This window comes from Alexandromys fortis, unplaced genomic scaffold (assembly GCF_014885135.2).
Source record: "Alexandromys fortis isolate MF-2015 unplaced genomic scaffold, M_Fortis_MF-2015_v1.1 scaffold_98, whole genome shotgun sequence".
Taxonomy (NCBI): domain Eukaryota; kingdom Metazoa; phylum Chordata; class Mammalia; order Rodentia; family Cricetidae; genus Alexandromys; species Alexandromys fortis.
The window spans coordinates 3860940-3878363 of record NW_026068002.1 but is presented as its reverse complement, the minus strand read 5'-3'; the positions used below and the strand labels follow the sequence as shown (position 1 = coordinate 3878363).

The window sequence follows — 17424 nt, the reverse complement described above, 5'->3', positions numbered from 1 at the left end:
ATATATCTTTATAGAAGGTGAGCTTAAAAGACATATTTGATCAAGTGTACAAGGACCGTTGATGGCTGGCCAGAATACTAGGGCTCTCTGTCAATGACTTTAGCCCAAAGTCAGGCTCTTGTTGATGGAATCACAAGACTGAGTGGACCTCCCTTCTCACCAGGAGATGCAAAAGCACAATAGAGGGAAATCCAGTGCATCTCCCCTTGTCTCGAGATAATTCAAGACTAGACAACCTTGGGAGCTAGACCTGTTCTAAGATACATTGATCTGGAACCCCATTTGATGATATTCATGCTTTTCCCAACTACTTCTGCCCCAATCCCCAGAAAATCTGAGCCATCTTACAAAACCTCCAGTAATTTAGCCTACAGAATTGTTTTCTTATTTTGTGAAGGAATTGAGACGTTGGTGCTTGTGTTGGAAGGGGGCATCTATTTTTCTGACCATCTTCTTAAAGACAAATATTTTCTGTCTTCACAATGAAACAGAGATTTCCCTGGGTCCCATTGGATTCTATGTGGATTCTGAACGTCAGATAGCAGGTAGCATGAATGTTTGGCTTTTGAATCCTATCTCATTACGTGTGAGGCTGGCCTCAGACATAACCCTTTTGCCTCAGCCGCCCATCTAATTGCATGAGTTTTAATAACAAAAAATTTAAAAGATCCTCTCCATCTCCTGAGCATCAGATTTCAGAGAACAAGAACTTGGCTAGTGTGCAATGTGTGCACATTTCCTGCTTGCTTGCATTTATTCTTTCATTTCCTGGGCTTGCTGTAGGGGTTGAGAGGTAAAATATCTGTACACCAGACACGATCACATGTAAAGATAAGTTACCTATCATCATAGGTAACTGTATAATTGTAAACATACAACTGTGATTCCCAAATGCTTAGTCTGCAAGGTATTTCACTTTTTTTAGTTTAAATATATACATCTTCGATTGATCACATTGCATATAGGAACTAACAGTGGTCTGGGAGATAGCTAAACAGATAAGTGCTTGCTGAACAAGTGCAAAGCCAAGCATGGGGTAATGTGATGATAACCCCAACCCTGGAGGATAAAGGTAGACCCCTGGAGCTTGCTGGCCTCAAGTTTCAAGTTTAGTGAGAGGTTGTGTCTTGAAAGACTGAGATAGAAAAAGACACAGGACTTTGATCTCTGGTCTCTACAAGCTTATGCATGGACAACTCACACATGCACAAGTATGCACTCGCACACGCATAAAAGACCATGGTTTCATAAATGTTTCACTAAGTGTTCCACCAATTTAAAGAGCAATGATAAGGGAACATCAACATGAGTCTCATGGCTGGGGAAGAATCTAGGAAGAGGTTTTATGAACAACTGCATTGAGTCGAGTGAACTTGGAACTCATGAGAAAAACCTCCTCAGCAAGATTGGTAGGAGGCCCACAAGAACTCCATCTGAGATCTGTACATAGGCCACTTAAAAGTTTGTCAAGCCAGGCTTGACAACACCAGATAGCTAGTAGTTATGCCGTTCTTACTCCTTGATGACCAAGAATGAACTTGGCTGCTTGGGGAAGGCAGGAATTATTATGTTCACAAAAATCTCTAATAACCCACAAGATACACCATGCAAAGCATGCCTCTTTGCCATCCCAGAACTCCATCTAAGCCCCTTCAGATTTATCATCCATTTTCCCCCATGTCTACACACATTTATATGTAAATCATCTTAAAATATGCAAATAGAAGCTAAGTATCTTCTCACAGCATCTTGGTTTTCTCATTTAGCTCTAATTATGTTTAAATGTGCATGATTTATGTAGCCAGTGTCCTAACATGCATACTTACAGTCTTCGGGGTTTTGCTGGTGCTGGATGTTTGCTCCTTTGAAAGGGGTTTGCTTCCATATGGTTTTGCTTTAATATGTGTTGCATGACTCCTAGGACTGACTGATCACCGACTTGTGATCTATGTCAGTAACGAGCTTGATTCTGATGCATTAAGAAATGAAACGGAGCCCTTTGTGGCGGTGCATACCTTTAATTTCAGCACTCGGGAAGCAGAGGCAGAAAGATATCTCTGAGTTTGAGGCTAGCCTGGTCTACATAGTGAGTTCCTGGACAGGGAACTATGTAAGAGACCCTGTCTCACACCCCACTCCCACAAAAAGAAGTGGGAGAGAGAGACCAGTGAGGTGATTCATTGGACAGAAGTGCTTCCTGTAGAAGCCCAAGGACCTGAACTCAGATGCTGACATCCACATAAGCAGATGGGCACGGCAGCACATGCCTGTCATCATCCTAGCTTAAGGATGCTGAGAAAGGTGAATCCCTGGGCTTGCTAGCCAGCTAGTCCTGCCAAATAACGATTAAGAGACCAATCAGAACCAAGATGGAGAGCAATGGAGAAGATAGTCATTGATATCTTGCCTCTATGGACACATGCACACATTCTTGTGCACACGTGCACACACGCACACATACACACATACACCTGCACACTGAGAAACACAATAGGTATAAACGAATGGGAAAACTGTGCTTCTAGGCTAACTCCATTCTCTGGTCGCCAACATTTGATGAGTGATATGGCAAAGTCTTGATGTGAGGACAGCTGCTAGCCCTTCTGTTTAACCGTGAATCCTTGGCTGTGATGCCCCCATGATAAAAAAGGCACTGGGCATCGCCAGAAAGAAGAAATATGTTAGGGTTTGTCAAGATGTCTGTGTGTGTGTATGTGCATGCATGTGTGCATGTGTGTGCATGTGTGCGTGTGCGTGTGTGTGTGTATGTGTGTGCAGGTGTCATTTGGAAAGGCCTCTGGGTTCTCCCTCCAACCCTGCAGCTGCTTTGACTTCACCCCCACATGGGGCTGGGAGTCCTCTGTGGGAAGGACAGGCTGGGACAGCAGGAAAGATGTGAATGTGTAGCTCCGCCTTCAGAGAGCTCTGTAGCTGCTTTGCTCCTAACATAGCAGTTTCAGGAATCCTCTGCTTTCTAAACAATTTCTGCTTTATTCACACTTCGATGAAAAATCAAGTCACACTAAGGGGGATGTGTTTGACGTGGTAGAGTTGTCCTTTGGGGTGCTAATAAAGAGAAGGCTGGCACGCTAGGAGAAAGAGAGTCAGCTTCTCTCCCAGCTCCTTATAAGCTCAACTTTCTAGGACAGGTGTACGTTGGATGCTCTTTTACGGTATGAGGACGAGGTTCACACTGAGAGAGTTGGTCTAGTGGGCTGCCATTGGTCTGAGCACATCTGTCCACCTGTGCTTCAATCATGTTGCAGGCTAAGTGAAGTAACTACATAGGTTAAGGGCTGGGGAGAGGAGCAGGCTCAGTGGGATGATAGTCATGAGTGTGCTATACTAGGAAAAAAAGATAAATGTCATGTGTGTCCTTCCATAATGTCAGTAGTTTAAAGGCAGCAATTTGCCTGATAATCCCACTTTCCCTGGTAATCCAGCCAAGGTGAACACAGGTTCCTTTATTCCAATATTAATTACTAAAATCAACTCTCATACCACACCACATTGTAAACACACATGTACATGCATATGTACACACACACACAAACACACACATATGCATGCACACATATCTGAGTTACAGAACGTGCGTCAAAAATTAGACTGCAGAAGTTCCAAGTGATTCTGGAAGCAATGCGATAGGAACATAGATGGAGCCTGTGCTGACAAGGAAAGGACCCCAAACCAGCCGCTGGAGAGCAGCTGCCTCTGGAAGTCAGACTGCTGTGGAGCCAGGCCGGAGTGAGAATGCAGGGTTGAGGCAATCAGTGAGGTGGCAGGCAGCTCCTGGTCCCAAGACAGAACGGGCAGACGGATGGACAGCAGGTCCGGGCAGGCAAACGGAGCAGCAGTTGAGTAGACCAGAAACTGAGCTGAGCTGTGACCTCTGGGAGTGTTGGGAGTCCTTTACCTGTTGGTCAGTTGTGTCCAATGACAGGTTGGTGGGACTGTTACCATCACAGGGGTGGATGCTCACCTGTCTATAGGATCAAGTAAGGGAGTTATACCCTTTCTTCAGTCTTGTGTGTCCAATACGTTCTTGGGCAAGGCTCCTGTGATGTGGTTTTAATATGTCCATGTGCCCCCCACTGTCTCCCAGGAAATAATCATCTATCAATCTGTGCCACATAGTTGGTGCCAGGCAGATGGTAGGGTTTGCAGGTGTATCCAGGCACATAGTTACTATCTGTCCTTAAAACTGAAACCAAAAGCTGATTGCAAACTGGTCTCTCGGGGCAAGGGACATCCCAAAAATCCTGTCTTTCCCCAGGTGTGGACTAACTGAGAGCGGGGCACAGCCTGCGCACAGTAATACAACGCTTGTCACGCTTGCTCAGGGACCTGAGCTCAGTCCTTGGCACCTGCATAAAAGCTGGGGGTGGTGCCTGCCTCTGACCCCAGTGCTGGATCTGAAGAGAGATAGGAAGATCCTGGGGGCCAGATAGCCAGTGTAGAGGGAAGTGTGAGCTCCAGATTTAGTGAGTGATCCTGCCTTGAAAAATAAAATGAGAGCAACTGAGGAAAACACCAGCATTGACCTCTGGCTTCCACGCGTACACACATACCCCCACCCATTGTATACACTACATACCCAAAACAGAGATAGTAAGCAAGCAAAAAAATAAATAAATAGAAACTAGAAGAAAAACGTTAATACCTGCCATCTAACCCTATCAACCCCCTGCTCATCTCAAAACAGCATGAAATGAAACCTGACCTAGCTAGGCTGCCGAAGCCATTAGTGATTGGAAATTGCTTCCTGTGTTGCCGCCTCCTGGATTTTTGCCTTTGTGGCCAGGCCTTTAGGGCCATATCCCAAAGGAACAGGATAAATGGTGGCAGTTAATTGGATCCCTTTAGGAAGGAGGGCCTCCAACAATGCAGAGAGACATCCTTTCTTCATGGTGAGCTCTGCTGGGTTAATCATTAGACCCTTTAACTGGGGCATAAGTGGAGAAATCGCTGTCTTCTGATTTTAAATAGACTTTAAGTTTTTAGGTCAGTTTTAAGTGGACAATAAAACTGGGCAAAAATTGCGACGTTGTCCTATGCCCTCTGATCCCACTGAGAACATCCCACACCGTCACCCAAAGTTAATGGTTGACATTAAGCGTCACTCCTGTTGGTTTGTATTCCTTGGGCTGTGACCAGTCCACAGTGACACACATTTATCATCAGAGTATCCAACAGAACGGTCTCACTGCCATAAAAGACTCTGCTCTGCCCGCTCGTCTTTCCATCTCTCTACCCCCAGCAACCATGGATCTTTCTACGGTCTTCACAGTTTGGCTCTTTCCTGAATGTAATATAGTTAGAACCACATGTGTGTGGCCTTTTTAGACTAGCTTCTTTTACTTAGTAATATGCATCTAAGGTTGCTCCATACCTTACAGGGCTGGATCACTCGTTTCCCTCGAGTGCTGAAAAATATTTCATTCTTGGAATGTATCACTATGTATGTATATATGTACATATGTACATATATTCTAAAAAACATCTCATTTGTTCCTAAGTTTTGGTTACTATGAATAGAGCTTCTTGTGTGTAAAGTTTTTATATACATATATAAATTTTCCTACTCATTTGAATAAAGGCCAAGTATGATTCCCAAACTTGGATGTTTAACTTTGTAAAAATAAAATTTTAAATGGTCTCCCTAAGTGCATTCACTATTTTGCTTTCCCACCATTGAAGAATGGTGTTTCTTTCACTCCATATCCTTGCCAGCATGTGGTATTGTCAGGTTTTTGGACTTTGGCCACTCTAACATGTACATAACTGCGTCTCACTTCTAATTTAATGTACAATGAATGACATGTGATGTTGAACATTTGAAGTCTCAGACTCAACGTTTCCTCCCTCAGTTCTGTCAGCTACACCACCTCCATTTGTGTTTTTCAGTGCTGGGAACCAAATCCATGGAACATGACTGGTAAACTCTCTACCATGGAGCCAGATCCCTGGACTCTGTTTTTGTAAAGCATAATGCTTTGAATTAAACCCATAAAATGCAGTAAAGCCAGGCATCCTTTGGCCATATGAGTTCACTTGCTCTGTGGGAAAAAGGACCATGTCTATTTTGTTCTGCATATTATTTCCCACCAGTATAATGTCTTTCTCTTAGTAATCCACCAACGGCTTACTGAATATAGCGGTTGAATACGAGTCTCCCAAAACACATGTCCAAATCCTAAACCCAGAACATGTGAGTATTACCTTTTAGGGAAGAGGGTTCTGATGGACATAAGAAAGAGGAGGATCTTGGGACGTTCATCTTAGATCCTCCAGTTGGGCCAGACCAACAGGTATCCTCAGAGGGGCAGAAGAGGAGGAAGTAATGAGACCCCCGATTCAGGGATTGCAATGAGCGCATCAAGAAGTGCTCACAGCCACCAGAAACTGGAAGAGGCAAAGAAAGAACCCTGCCCAAGCCTCAGAGTGCGCGTGGATCCGCTGACTTCTGATTTCAGACATCTGGCCTCCATGTCCTAGGTGACCACTAACCCACTTTCTGTCTCTGCACTTATCTGTTCTGGACATTTGTATGAAGAGAATCATACAGTATGTTTGTCTTTTGGGTCTAGCTGTCAAAACAGCTTAATAACACCTTTTAGATACTAACTACAGGGTACAGAGCCAACTACACATGTGTTCTTTTAAGCTTAGTTTGCCTTGAATCACATAAAATGCTGTCATTGCTTAGGCATGTCTACAAGAAAATACTTCATAGGGTGGATGAGCCTCTGAGCCTGCTCTTCTGTTTAGGGGATAACAAGCATGCCAAGTGCCATTCCTGGAGCACAAAAGTGTCATGGAGAAGCCACAGATCCAACGAACAGCATTTGCCCCAAGTGAGAAACCTTGAGAAAGCTCAAATAAGCCAGAACCCATCCTTCCTTCAGTTCATACCCATGGGAACAGCCTTGGAAATACTGGTGCATGTTTGAATTGTGTTTTGAAATATATTTAGTATTCATTTGTCTATCAGAGGCTTCAGACTTGATGGAGGAAGGTCATTGGCTAATAAAGAAACTGGCTTGGCCCATTTTATTGGTTAGAACATAGGTGGGTGGAGTAAACAGAAGAGGATGCTGGGAGGAAGAGGAAGTGAGGTCAGACCCAATAGCTCTGCTCTCTGGAGCAGAGACGCCAGGCTCTGCTCTCCCAGGCAGCTCCGACCCAGGATGGACGTAGGCTAGAATCTTCCTGGTAAGTGCACCTTGGGGTGCTTACACGCATTATTAGAAATGGGCTAGTCCAGGTGCGAGAATTAGCCGAGAAGAGGCTAGATAGAAATGGGCCAAGCAGTGTTTAAATGAATACAGTTTGTGTGTTGTTATTTTGAGCATAAGCTAGCAGGCAGCTGGGGTGCTGGGGCCGCAGCCCCGCCGCTCTTATTTCAACACAGACTAGAGTGTTGCAATAGTCTTTTTACCTGGTGGAAACTCAAGGGTCACCTAAAACCAGTTTTCACCAAGTGGTATAGTTCTGTTTATCAGAAAGCAGTTAGTCTCCCCAGTTTTTCCCCCTCTCCATGCTAGTGGTACCTGTGGTCACAGCTAACCTGGAGAGCATCCACTGATGCTGAGAGCTAGTGGCTAATTCTTCTCATCCCGAAAAGCACTTCCACAATACGTGGTAGGCTCTAGGGTCCTATTCCTTCAGTTCCTTTCTTCTGTATTACTACCACGGTTTCTCCCTCGTTGTCGTTCTCCTGATGGTTACAAGCCTACTCAGTACTCTTACATTATGAAAAAGAAAAATCAACACAAAATATTTTTCAAATCTCTTTTCACTGCTGGCCTGCATGGTACTGGATTCTGCAGTACCTTCTTAATTGCTCTCCCTCCAACCATTCCTGAGATCCCCACCCTAGCTGTACCCTTGGTATCAAAGGGATGGACCTGTTAGGCATGTAGGTCTATTTTTAAGAATTTTATATAAATAGCATTTGGCTGTGCCACTGGCATTGTCTAGTGCTCCATTCTGCAGCGTTGTTCTAAGCTTCGTCTCTATCTGTCAACAGCACAGGTTTTTGCTTTTCCTTAGCATTCAGTCGCATGATGACACCACATTTTACTCACCTTCTGGCGGAAGCTGAGCTGTTTCTATCTTGGGACTACTATTTAAAAAAATACCTGCAATGAACATGCATATGCAAACCTTCGTGTGACACATGGTCTCACTGGTCAGGAGAAAATGTCTAAGGTGGTGTGGCTGGATCACATGATCAAAGTATGCTTAACATCCTCGGAAACTGCTGGACTTTTCCAGAGTGGCTGTGCTTTTGGATTTCCTCAGTGCGTAGGCCGAGCTCCAGAATGTCTTAGACCTGCCACTGCCTGATGGGTCTGGTTCCGTTTGTCTTAGCCATTCCAGCTGATGTAGGCTGGTGCGCCTCATTTGTTCAGCTCAGTGGTTCCACCTCCCAGTAACTCCCACCACTCTCGCACTGCCCCTTACCCAAGCCTTTGCTCATCCTGTCCTGCAACCTACACACCTTTTTCCCTTCACTCCTCTTAATCAAGCTGTTTCCCTTCATCCTCAGCCCTAGGGTCTCCGGACCCAAGCGTCTTTCTGCGTGTACTGTTGGGGTTAGCTCTGTGTTGCTGTTACAAAAGATCCGAGAAAAGCAGCTTATGCAGAGGGTAGATTTATCCCGGCTCACAGTTTTGAAAGTTTGAAATCTATAAACCCCGTTGTTTAGGCCTTGTAATGGGTGAGGCAGTATATGTTGGTAGAGGAATGTGCTCACCTCGTGATGGCCGGAAAGCAACAAGAAAGAGAAAAGCTCAACCAAATGACCTGACTTCTTCCCACTAGACCCCACAGCCATCAGTTCCTGACAGGACACTCACTAGAGTGTGCACCCTCAGGAGCTCTTTGGATAACTTTTTGTTAAGGTTTCCATTTGTTTGTTTGTTTTTAAGTGTTTGGTGAGACTGTGCAGTCTTTTCCTACTCAAGGCCACGCTGACTGCAGATTGTTATACTTAGCGGTTGCTGAGACTGAACTCTACTCTGTGAGTCAGCCCTTCCTGTGTGTCTTGGAGATTGTAGGTCTGTTTCCTCTTGCTTAAAGAAAGCTGTTACTGTTGCCATTTTTATTTGGATTTTTTTTTTAATTGGAAATAATGTGTAGGTGTGGCAATGCCTTTTTTAAGTGAAGAACAATTGTCCTCCTAAGCCTCCTTTGAACACAGAAAGGAAAATAGAAATGAAGTCAAAGGGACTTGGGAACTTCAAGAGAATTAAATTTGGTTCATGTGAGGGTTACCCAATCTCTCTTGAAGTTGTGATTTTAAGGCTTCCTGTCTGTGAGCGTTTCCAGTGCTTTAAGGGAGGTAGAATTTGTCATTTATGCCTATGATATTTTGTTTACATTGGTTGTGAGGAAGGGGCAGAGCTGGGGTGTATTCGAGAAGCTTCTGAGAATTTCTCGGTAGTGGTAGTGTTTGCCATCTCCCCGGATAAAAGCTGGATGTAGTCTTACAGGTTCCCAGAAGGGAGGTGGGACCATGAAAAGAGGGGGTCTCCAGGAGGCAGTTTGGTAAGAAGGGATGGTTAAGAGGCTGTTTCAAAGCCCATTGGAAATCACAGTGATGAAATTCAGAGTGATTGTCCCTGAGGCTTCACAGCCTAAGGATTTGGCTTGCTACACACCTTGACCTTTGCTGAGCATTAACCCAGTCACTCCTGTGGGGGATACAGCTCCAGATTAACCTGCCACTTGAAGTGTGGAAAGAAAGCACCAGAAGGTGGAAATTCCTGGGAATCCAAATAATTTTGAGATAGTCCTTCATAAGAGTATTGCCATAGTTGTGATAAGAAGGTTCATGACTAAAGCCATTGACACACTGGCCTGTGTAGGAAAGTCTTATGTCAGAAGGAGGTCCTGAGCTCCTGCACTGACAAAGGCCAGAAGGGGAGGGATGGGGGGAGACAGGCAGAACACCTCAGATAGGAGGAATGGAGAAGGGGATGGAGGAAAGAACGGAGAAATGAAGGGACAGAAAAAGAAAGGGAAGAAAGGAGAGAAGGACAGGAGAGGAGAGGGGAGGGGAGGAGAGGAGAGGAGAGGAGAGGAGAGGAGAGGAGAGGAGAGGAGAGGAGAGGAAAGGAAAGGAAAGGAAAGGAAAGGAAAGGAAAGGAAAGGAAAGGAAAGGAAAGGAAAGGAAAGGAAAGGAAAGGAAAGGAAAGGTGCAGAGACGGGCCCACTTCCAGTGGCACAGTCTCTACCAACCCTCAGACAATGGGTTGAATTGCAAAGACTGGGCTTGGGTAGCCATGTTGCTCTTACGCTCCCTTTCATAGATCATGGAATACCCATATAAGCTCTTTGACAAAACAAATGAGCCTGTGGTTAACAGCCTCATTCACCCACTTTTAGAAAGCATGAACAGCAAACCCTGGTTTCTATCTTATGCTTAGAATTCAAAACAAAGATTGTGTGAGGGCTGGATAAATGGTCCAGCAGTTAGTGCACTTGCTGCTCCTGCGGAGGACCTGGGTTCTGTTCACAGCGCCCTGGGCAGCTCACAACCATCAGTAACTCTACTTTCAGGGACTCTGATGCCCTTTTCTGAACTTTGCAATCGTCAAGCACATAGTACAGACATATACATGCAAGCAAAACACTTACACATATAAAATGAATATATCCAATACAAAAAAAATGTTCTAAAACAATGAGGAAAATTTCTTCATTCAATGGCCTCGTGGAGGAAAAACAAAATCTTTGACCAAATTCTAGGTTGACTTGACATTGTTATCAGTTTCAACATACCACACTGTTTATTTTTTAGTTTTCTAAATGAAATTTAATTATGTCTGGCATCTTCCCAACATTTGAAAAAAAAAAACTTAGCAAAATATTTTATGAGAACAGTTCCTTTTGTGGTTACATCTGAAAACCATCTGATTGTTCAGAAGATGGTTGCAGTGAGAGCATTTAAAGGTTACACGGTTGTTGTCTGACTTGAGTACAGGGTCACTCTGGTCCAGACCAATTCTTAAAACGTGGATTCTGAAGACTCACTGCTTGGCTGAGATTAGCACCTGACACACACACACATGCTACTAACGTGTTCGTTAGGTATAAGCTTAAGAGGCTGCAGGGAGGACACGGTTGACAAAGTGCTTGCTGTACGTGTGGAGACCCGAATCTGGATCACCAGCGCCCTACAAAATATCCCCAGTGAGTTTGGGGCAGAGAGAAGGTGACTCCAGGCAGCAGACTAGAAACTTCAGATAACAGATGTTTAGAGGTATAGTTATTATCCTTATTGGGTTATATTTATCTCAGACCTTTGGTTTTACAGTTGGTGATGTACATTGGCCAGGTGGCCAAGGACATCCTGAAGTGGCCCCGGCCGTCATCCCCACCCGTCGTGAAACTTGAGAAGAGAGTGGTTGCAGAATATGGGATGCCATCCACCCATGCCATGGCGGCCACTGCCATTTCCTTCACCCTCCTCATCTCTAGCATGGACAGGTACCAGGTAAGCTGGGTCCCCATTCATAGTCCCCCAACACTCACTCTAATGGTAGAACGAGGAAGCTGAGCAGGAAGCAGTTCAGAATGTCTCAGATAGCTGCTTTGAGGGACAGTTAAGATTTAGGAGGGACCTTGAAGCATGTAAAATGGAATCTTGCCTGTGTAATATGTAAATAAATTTTTCATTAGATTTAGGACTTACCCATATCAATATTTTAGAAATGCCTAATAATGATTTGGATGAGTTGAATATGTATATTGATATACTATTGTTATGATTCTTGGAACTATAATGTTTTCACAATATTTAAAATTAAAAAAAAAGATTTAGGAGGTAAAAATGAGGGAGTCTGGAACCTACAGGGACGTTGATAATTTCTTCATAAAGGAACCGTCTAATTTAGTGCCCAAATCAGATTATCCCTTTGAGTGAGTACGGGCCCCAGAATGGAGAGCAGGGTGAGGTCTGCCTGTCGTCATCTCCACACGAACTGTTTACCTCAGCTGTTGCTTAGACAGATTTGCAACAGACACAAAGGATTTATGATCCTCATAAATGATCCCCCAGGGCAAAGATGATCCCACCAAATCCCTCTGCCAGACTCTCCTGACCTGGGGCAGAAGAGAGTTGGTACCCCAAATTACCTCCCAAGGATGACTCTGCCCCTGGTTAGGGACCAGTTATTAGAAATGATGACTTTCTTTTTCAGAACCATATAAATGACAGGAGATTAATAAATGTTGAAAATAGAAGCATTCCATATAATATCTGTTTAGATGATAATTATAGTAAGACCTTTTCAAAGTTACTTGATTGCTGCTAGGAAGGGTTTTTTTCTGTTATGGAGACATGTTGCTTTAACTTAGAGTTTAATTTCATAAATTATACTTACTAGCTGTTGGGAGTTTTATATTTCATCAAATCTGGTGGTCTCATAGCTAAAGGGCAACAGTGGGCCACCCTGCTCTTTCCCCCAGATATGCCCAGCGGCTCCATATTCCAGGGTTCTTCATTCCAACAGCATGATTAGAAGAAGTCAGGACTGGATCGGGTCTCAGCTCTTCCTCCAGTCTTCTTCCTGACCTAATAATGGACATAGATCCATTTCCTCAATGAGACAAGGATACTCATTAGGAATGTATCCAGCTACTCGTTTAACACTGTGTTGTAACTTATTAAAATGCCACGCCAAGACCCACATATATCGGGCATCTCCAGAACTGTCTGAGTTCATGCTGACTTTTGAGCTGGGTTTCACATATACTCCACTGCCCAGTAGGACACAGCAGACCCAGGCCTAGCCCGGTGTGAAGAGTGTTCTCAGTGCACAGAGAGATCTGTTGCAAATGTGCTGTCGTTTAGGGCAGAGATCAACACAGACCATCACAGTGGCAGGAATGTATGGCAATGGAGGGTTTTCACATCCTGATGGACAGGAGGCATGGGGAAGACAGAGATTCTATCTTTAAAAGCGTGCGTAAGTGACCTTCATCCATTGGGGAACTCCTCTCAAACTTTACATCACTGAAATTTACATTAAATAGTGCCAGACTACAATGACTAAACATTCACTTGGTGAAGTATTTTATATTGAAACCAAAGTACACTCTATTTTGTTTAATCTTAAGAAAAGCCATTCCGCCGACACAAATAACTCCAATTAAACCAGATCAGACCAAATTAAAATGCCCATGTTTAATAAATGCAGCACTCTCTGGTGGACCAAGACAACATGGTGGGAAGAGGAGCCCACACAAACCCCGGAGACCACATGTTCCTTTTTCTGGCATGAGCCTAAATAGCCTGAGGAGTGGTCCTGACCCTCTCCAGGGAGGGATCAGTGCTTGGTAGGCTGGGATTTGGAGTCTGGGCCAGGGACTGGAGTGACATTTCCAATCATTCATCTCTGACTCCTTGGATATAGGGGTGTTAGAGGGCTGGGGTCTCACTTTCAATCAAACACACTCCAGTTTGCCAAATTGAATGCCATTCTAATCTACTAGGAGGAGAAGATGGCTCCAGAAAGAGAGCAATAACAATTTGAACACTCGCTTCAAAATATCCCCGTTCCCTTTGTTTCCATTGTACAAACCTAAGTCATTTTGACATGGCCTCTAGGCCGCCATCTTGCCTAGAAGCCTGACAAACTACCCAGTTAAGATGTTCCTTCTGGCTCATATGATGTCATAGTCACCCTAAGGCCTGAGGTGTCATATCTTTCCTACTTAGCTTTTCATGATAAATACACTCAGCTACTTGGGTCTATTTACTCCCAAATAACTTTAAATGTGGATTTACTTATTTATGTGTGCATTGACACTTATATCTGAATGCATAAACCTATTCACTTTAAATACTTTCTGATGCAAATTTGAAACTAAGTCAATGAAAAATCTTTAAAGAGAAACTGCCAGTTGGGGTACAAACATTTATAATCCCAACACTGAGGAAACTGAGGTAGGAGGATCATGTTTAAGACCAGCCTGGGCTACCTCGTAAGATCTTGTCTCAAAAACATATTCTTTGAAAAAGATAATGTTTTCAGCTAGTGTTACTGGACTCAGTGTTACCTGGAAAAGAACAGAAGATCATGGCTCCTGGTTCCGACTGAGCCACTGGCTGTGTGACTTTGTGTACCTCTCTCTGGCTTCTGTTGTAAGACTCAGATGTCATGACTAACAGGAAAGTATCCTGTGTTAAAATCCAGTGTGGGGGCTGGAAAGGTGGCTCAGTGGTTAAGAGCACTGGCTGCTGTTCCAGAGGTCCTGACTTCAATTCCCAACAACCATATGGTGGCTCACAACCATCTATAATTTGATCTGGTTTCCTCTTCTGGCATGCAGACAGAACACTGTATAAATAATAAATAAATAAATTAATTAATTAATTAAAAATAAAACAAAATAAAATCCAGTGTGGCCATGACTTACCATCATGGCCATCTACTCAGGCATCACCGTTACACAACAGGACTGATACGGAACTTACTACATTCTAGGGTCATGTGAAGACCTAGACTGGGCAGATCAGTGCTGTGTCTGCTGCAGATGCTGGTGTATCTATTCCTACTGCTACAGAACAGCCTGCTAGTGGTCAAAGCAGGTATATTATATGTCCATGTCCTGGTTCTAACTGTATCCATTCCTTTTGTGGCTCAGGCTTAGCCAGACTCCTGTAACTATTCTTCCTGCCCACCTGCTGACACCCAATTCAGCAGCTGCTGGACTGATGCTGTGACGTCTGTGGGCCCCTTCTTCAGCCCATGATTTCTGGGGCTTCTCAAAAGGAGGAGTTTTTTGCTGGGTCCTCAGACTCTACAGTGCCGGCCATCTATCTTACTTCCTAGTCAAGTTGTTGATGTATCCGGCTCTGATTTAAAACAACCTGGCAGACTCTGTGATGTGCCAAATGTTCAGTGGCTTTCCCCGGTTGGTTGCAGGTGGTTTGGGTCCTGCCATGATGTTTCCAAGACTTTCTGCGTCCCCAGAAAACCTCCCTCTATCCAGGCTTACCAGGATATTTGAACAGGAATGGGTTGGTGACCTTTATTGTTTATAAGATCAAGAGTGATGATAAACGAAGTAAAACTGGGAAAAGTTCCAATCCTGCACTCGCCTGTAGCTGTCTCTAACCACTCCCTGAGTCCATTCACAATGACTCACCTCTCTGCTAAACCTGGGCAAGCTGGGTTGGATGGGAACATGGCACACCACTGTATACTTGGCTAAGTACCATTGACAACGTAGTATCCATAAATGTGTCTGAGGTATACCACTCCCTGTGGGTCCTACTTTCTGTGTCCCCTGAGGAAGTCCTTTGTAGGCATCAGGCTCCACCAGTACCTCACTGGGCTGCCCTCCTTAGGAAGCCTGAAGTATAAGGAGCACTCTGTGTGGCCATAGGGTTGGTCATCAGGATGTAGGTGATAACTCAGATTCTGATAGTCAATATATTTGCTAAATGGTAAAATAAATAAATAAATAGTGAAAGAAAAGTTTTCCATGAAAAGGGCCAGCCCCAGTTCTTCTGTGTATTATTTACATGTTTATAGGCTGGGGAACTTTCCCCAGAACTGTATTTCTAGGCATTTTTTTCTTACCTGGCCTGATTTTAAAATGTGATGATTAGATTGCTGGTCTAGGGAAAACAAAATTTAGACTAGCAATTATGTACAATAAACCCCATTCACTGCTATGACATCAAATCAGTTCATTCTGGCAGAGTCTTGGCTACTCAGGAGCCATCACAAGAGAAAAATCACCGGTTCAAGCTGGACCACTAGTAATTTAGAGACTTAATCAAATAAACAAAGGTTAGTTGTAGAATACCTACTTGGCTCTAAATTTAATCCATAGTAAAAAGACATACAGAGAGATAGAGATAGATGATAGATAGATAGATAGATAGATAGATAGATAGATAGATAGATAGATAGATGGATGATAGATAATGATGATGATGATGATGATAGATAGATAGATAGATAGATAGATAGATAGATGATAGATAGATAGATAGATAGATAGATAGATAGATAGATAGAGATAGATAACACATAGATAGGGAGAGAGAGAGAGAGAGAGAGAGAGAGAGAGAGAGAGAGAGAGAGAGTAGCATTCATCTGAACGTGATCTAATCTTATTTTCTCTTTTCCTCTGCAGTATCCTTTTGTTTTGGGCCTGACGATGGCTGTGGTGTTCTCAACGTTGGTGTGTCTCAGCAGACTCTACACCGGGATGCACACGGTCCTGGTAAGGCTGTGGTGACAGGCCTCCTGACTGAACTGCATTTGGTCTGAGTGTCTATGTGTTCTTCAGCGGCTTACTTAAGAACTTAGCTCATGGGTTGTATAGCTAGAATCCAAGCTACTCAGGAATCTGAGCCAGGAGGATCCCAAGGTCTATGGAACAGAGGAATGCTATCTCAGAGTGAAAAGTAAAAAGGGTGCTGGAGCTTGCAGTGTCCTGCAGGCTTGTTAGATGGGGCAGTGGGGGGATGAAGAAATGAAAGACTCTGAAATGACAGACAACCCTAGAGAAAGTTGAGATCAGGTGAGCTGTGCTCACCCTGATGGAGGCCTCTACTACACTCAGCACTTTTATCCTGTGCCCACAATGAGGAAGAATTAGTCTCTGTGGGGGGTCTCTGGAAGGGACCAGTTTCACTAGGTGGGGTTGGGGAGCTGTAGTTTCTTGTTTCTACACACACTGTCAACATCACAGGAAGGCTTTGCAGTTTCCATGGGTCTAAGGCATTGGGGTCCCTGACTTGGCCATGCCAACAACACAGATTCACCAGTTCCTAGTACTGCAAAATCAAAAATCAATCAACCATTATGGAAAGTCTCAGAAAGAGGGAAGGGGAGGAAAGGAAGGGAAGGGAAAGCAGACTAAGAAAGGAAGTAGTAAGACAAAGCCAGACTTGGCAGAACACACCTACAATCTCAGCACTTTAGTGACAAAGACAGGCTCTTGAGGTTAGTCGTAGATACATAGTGAGTTCCAGGCAGGCCTGGGGTACATGAGGTTCTGTTTGGAAACAGAACAAAACGTATTAAAATAATGCCACCTGGGTAAAATATATTTTACTGGAAGACTATCTTACTGAAATAACTGAAGGAAGAAAGTATTTCTTTTGCCTCATGATTTGGAAGAGCACATTCCACTGCAGCAGGACAGACAGGGGATTCATGGAGGCAGAGGCGCGTGGATGGGACTTGTCTACCCCACTCCACCCCAACATAGCAGGAGTCAGAGAGAGGCTAGGCAAGAAGCAGGTTCAGAAATGAACCCTTATGGCTCTCTCTTCAGCAACCCAAACCCCATCTTCTTTTTTTTTTTATTGAGAAAAGGAAAAAAAAAGTTTCCGCCTCCTCCCAGCCTCCCATTTCCCTCCCCCTCCTTCCACCCTTCTCCCCCCCC

General features: G+C 44.1%; 1 protein-coding gene across 3 annotated transcripts in view; it reads left to right on the top strand.

The window, feature by feature from the left end:
* Positions 1–17424, top strand: part of Sgpp2 (sphingosine-1-phosphate phosphatase 2) — a 111777-nt gene that overhangs the window by 66331 nt on the left and 28022 nt on the right. For 2 of the 3 annotated variants that reach the window (XM_050161041.1, XM_050161042.1), the window contains 2 exons: positions 11327–11506; positions 16165–16254. In XM_050161041.1, the coding sequence (XP_050016998.1) occupies positions 11327–11506; positions 16165–16254 (270 nt within the window). Of the gene's footprint in view, positions 1–7127; positions 7216–11326; positions 11507–16164; positions 16255–17424 lie in introns of those variants that run through there. The other variant, XM_050161043.1, reaches the window with a different exon arrangement.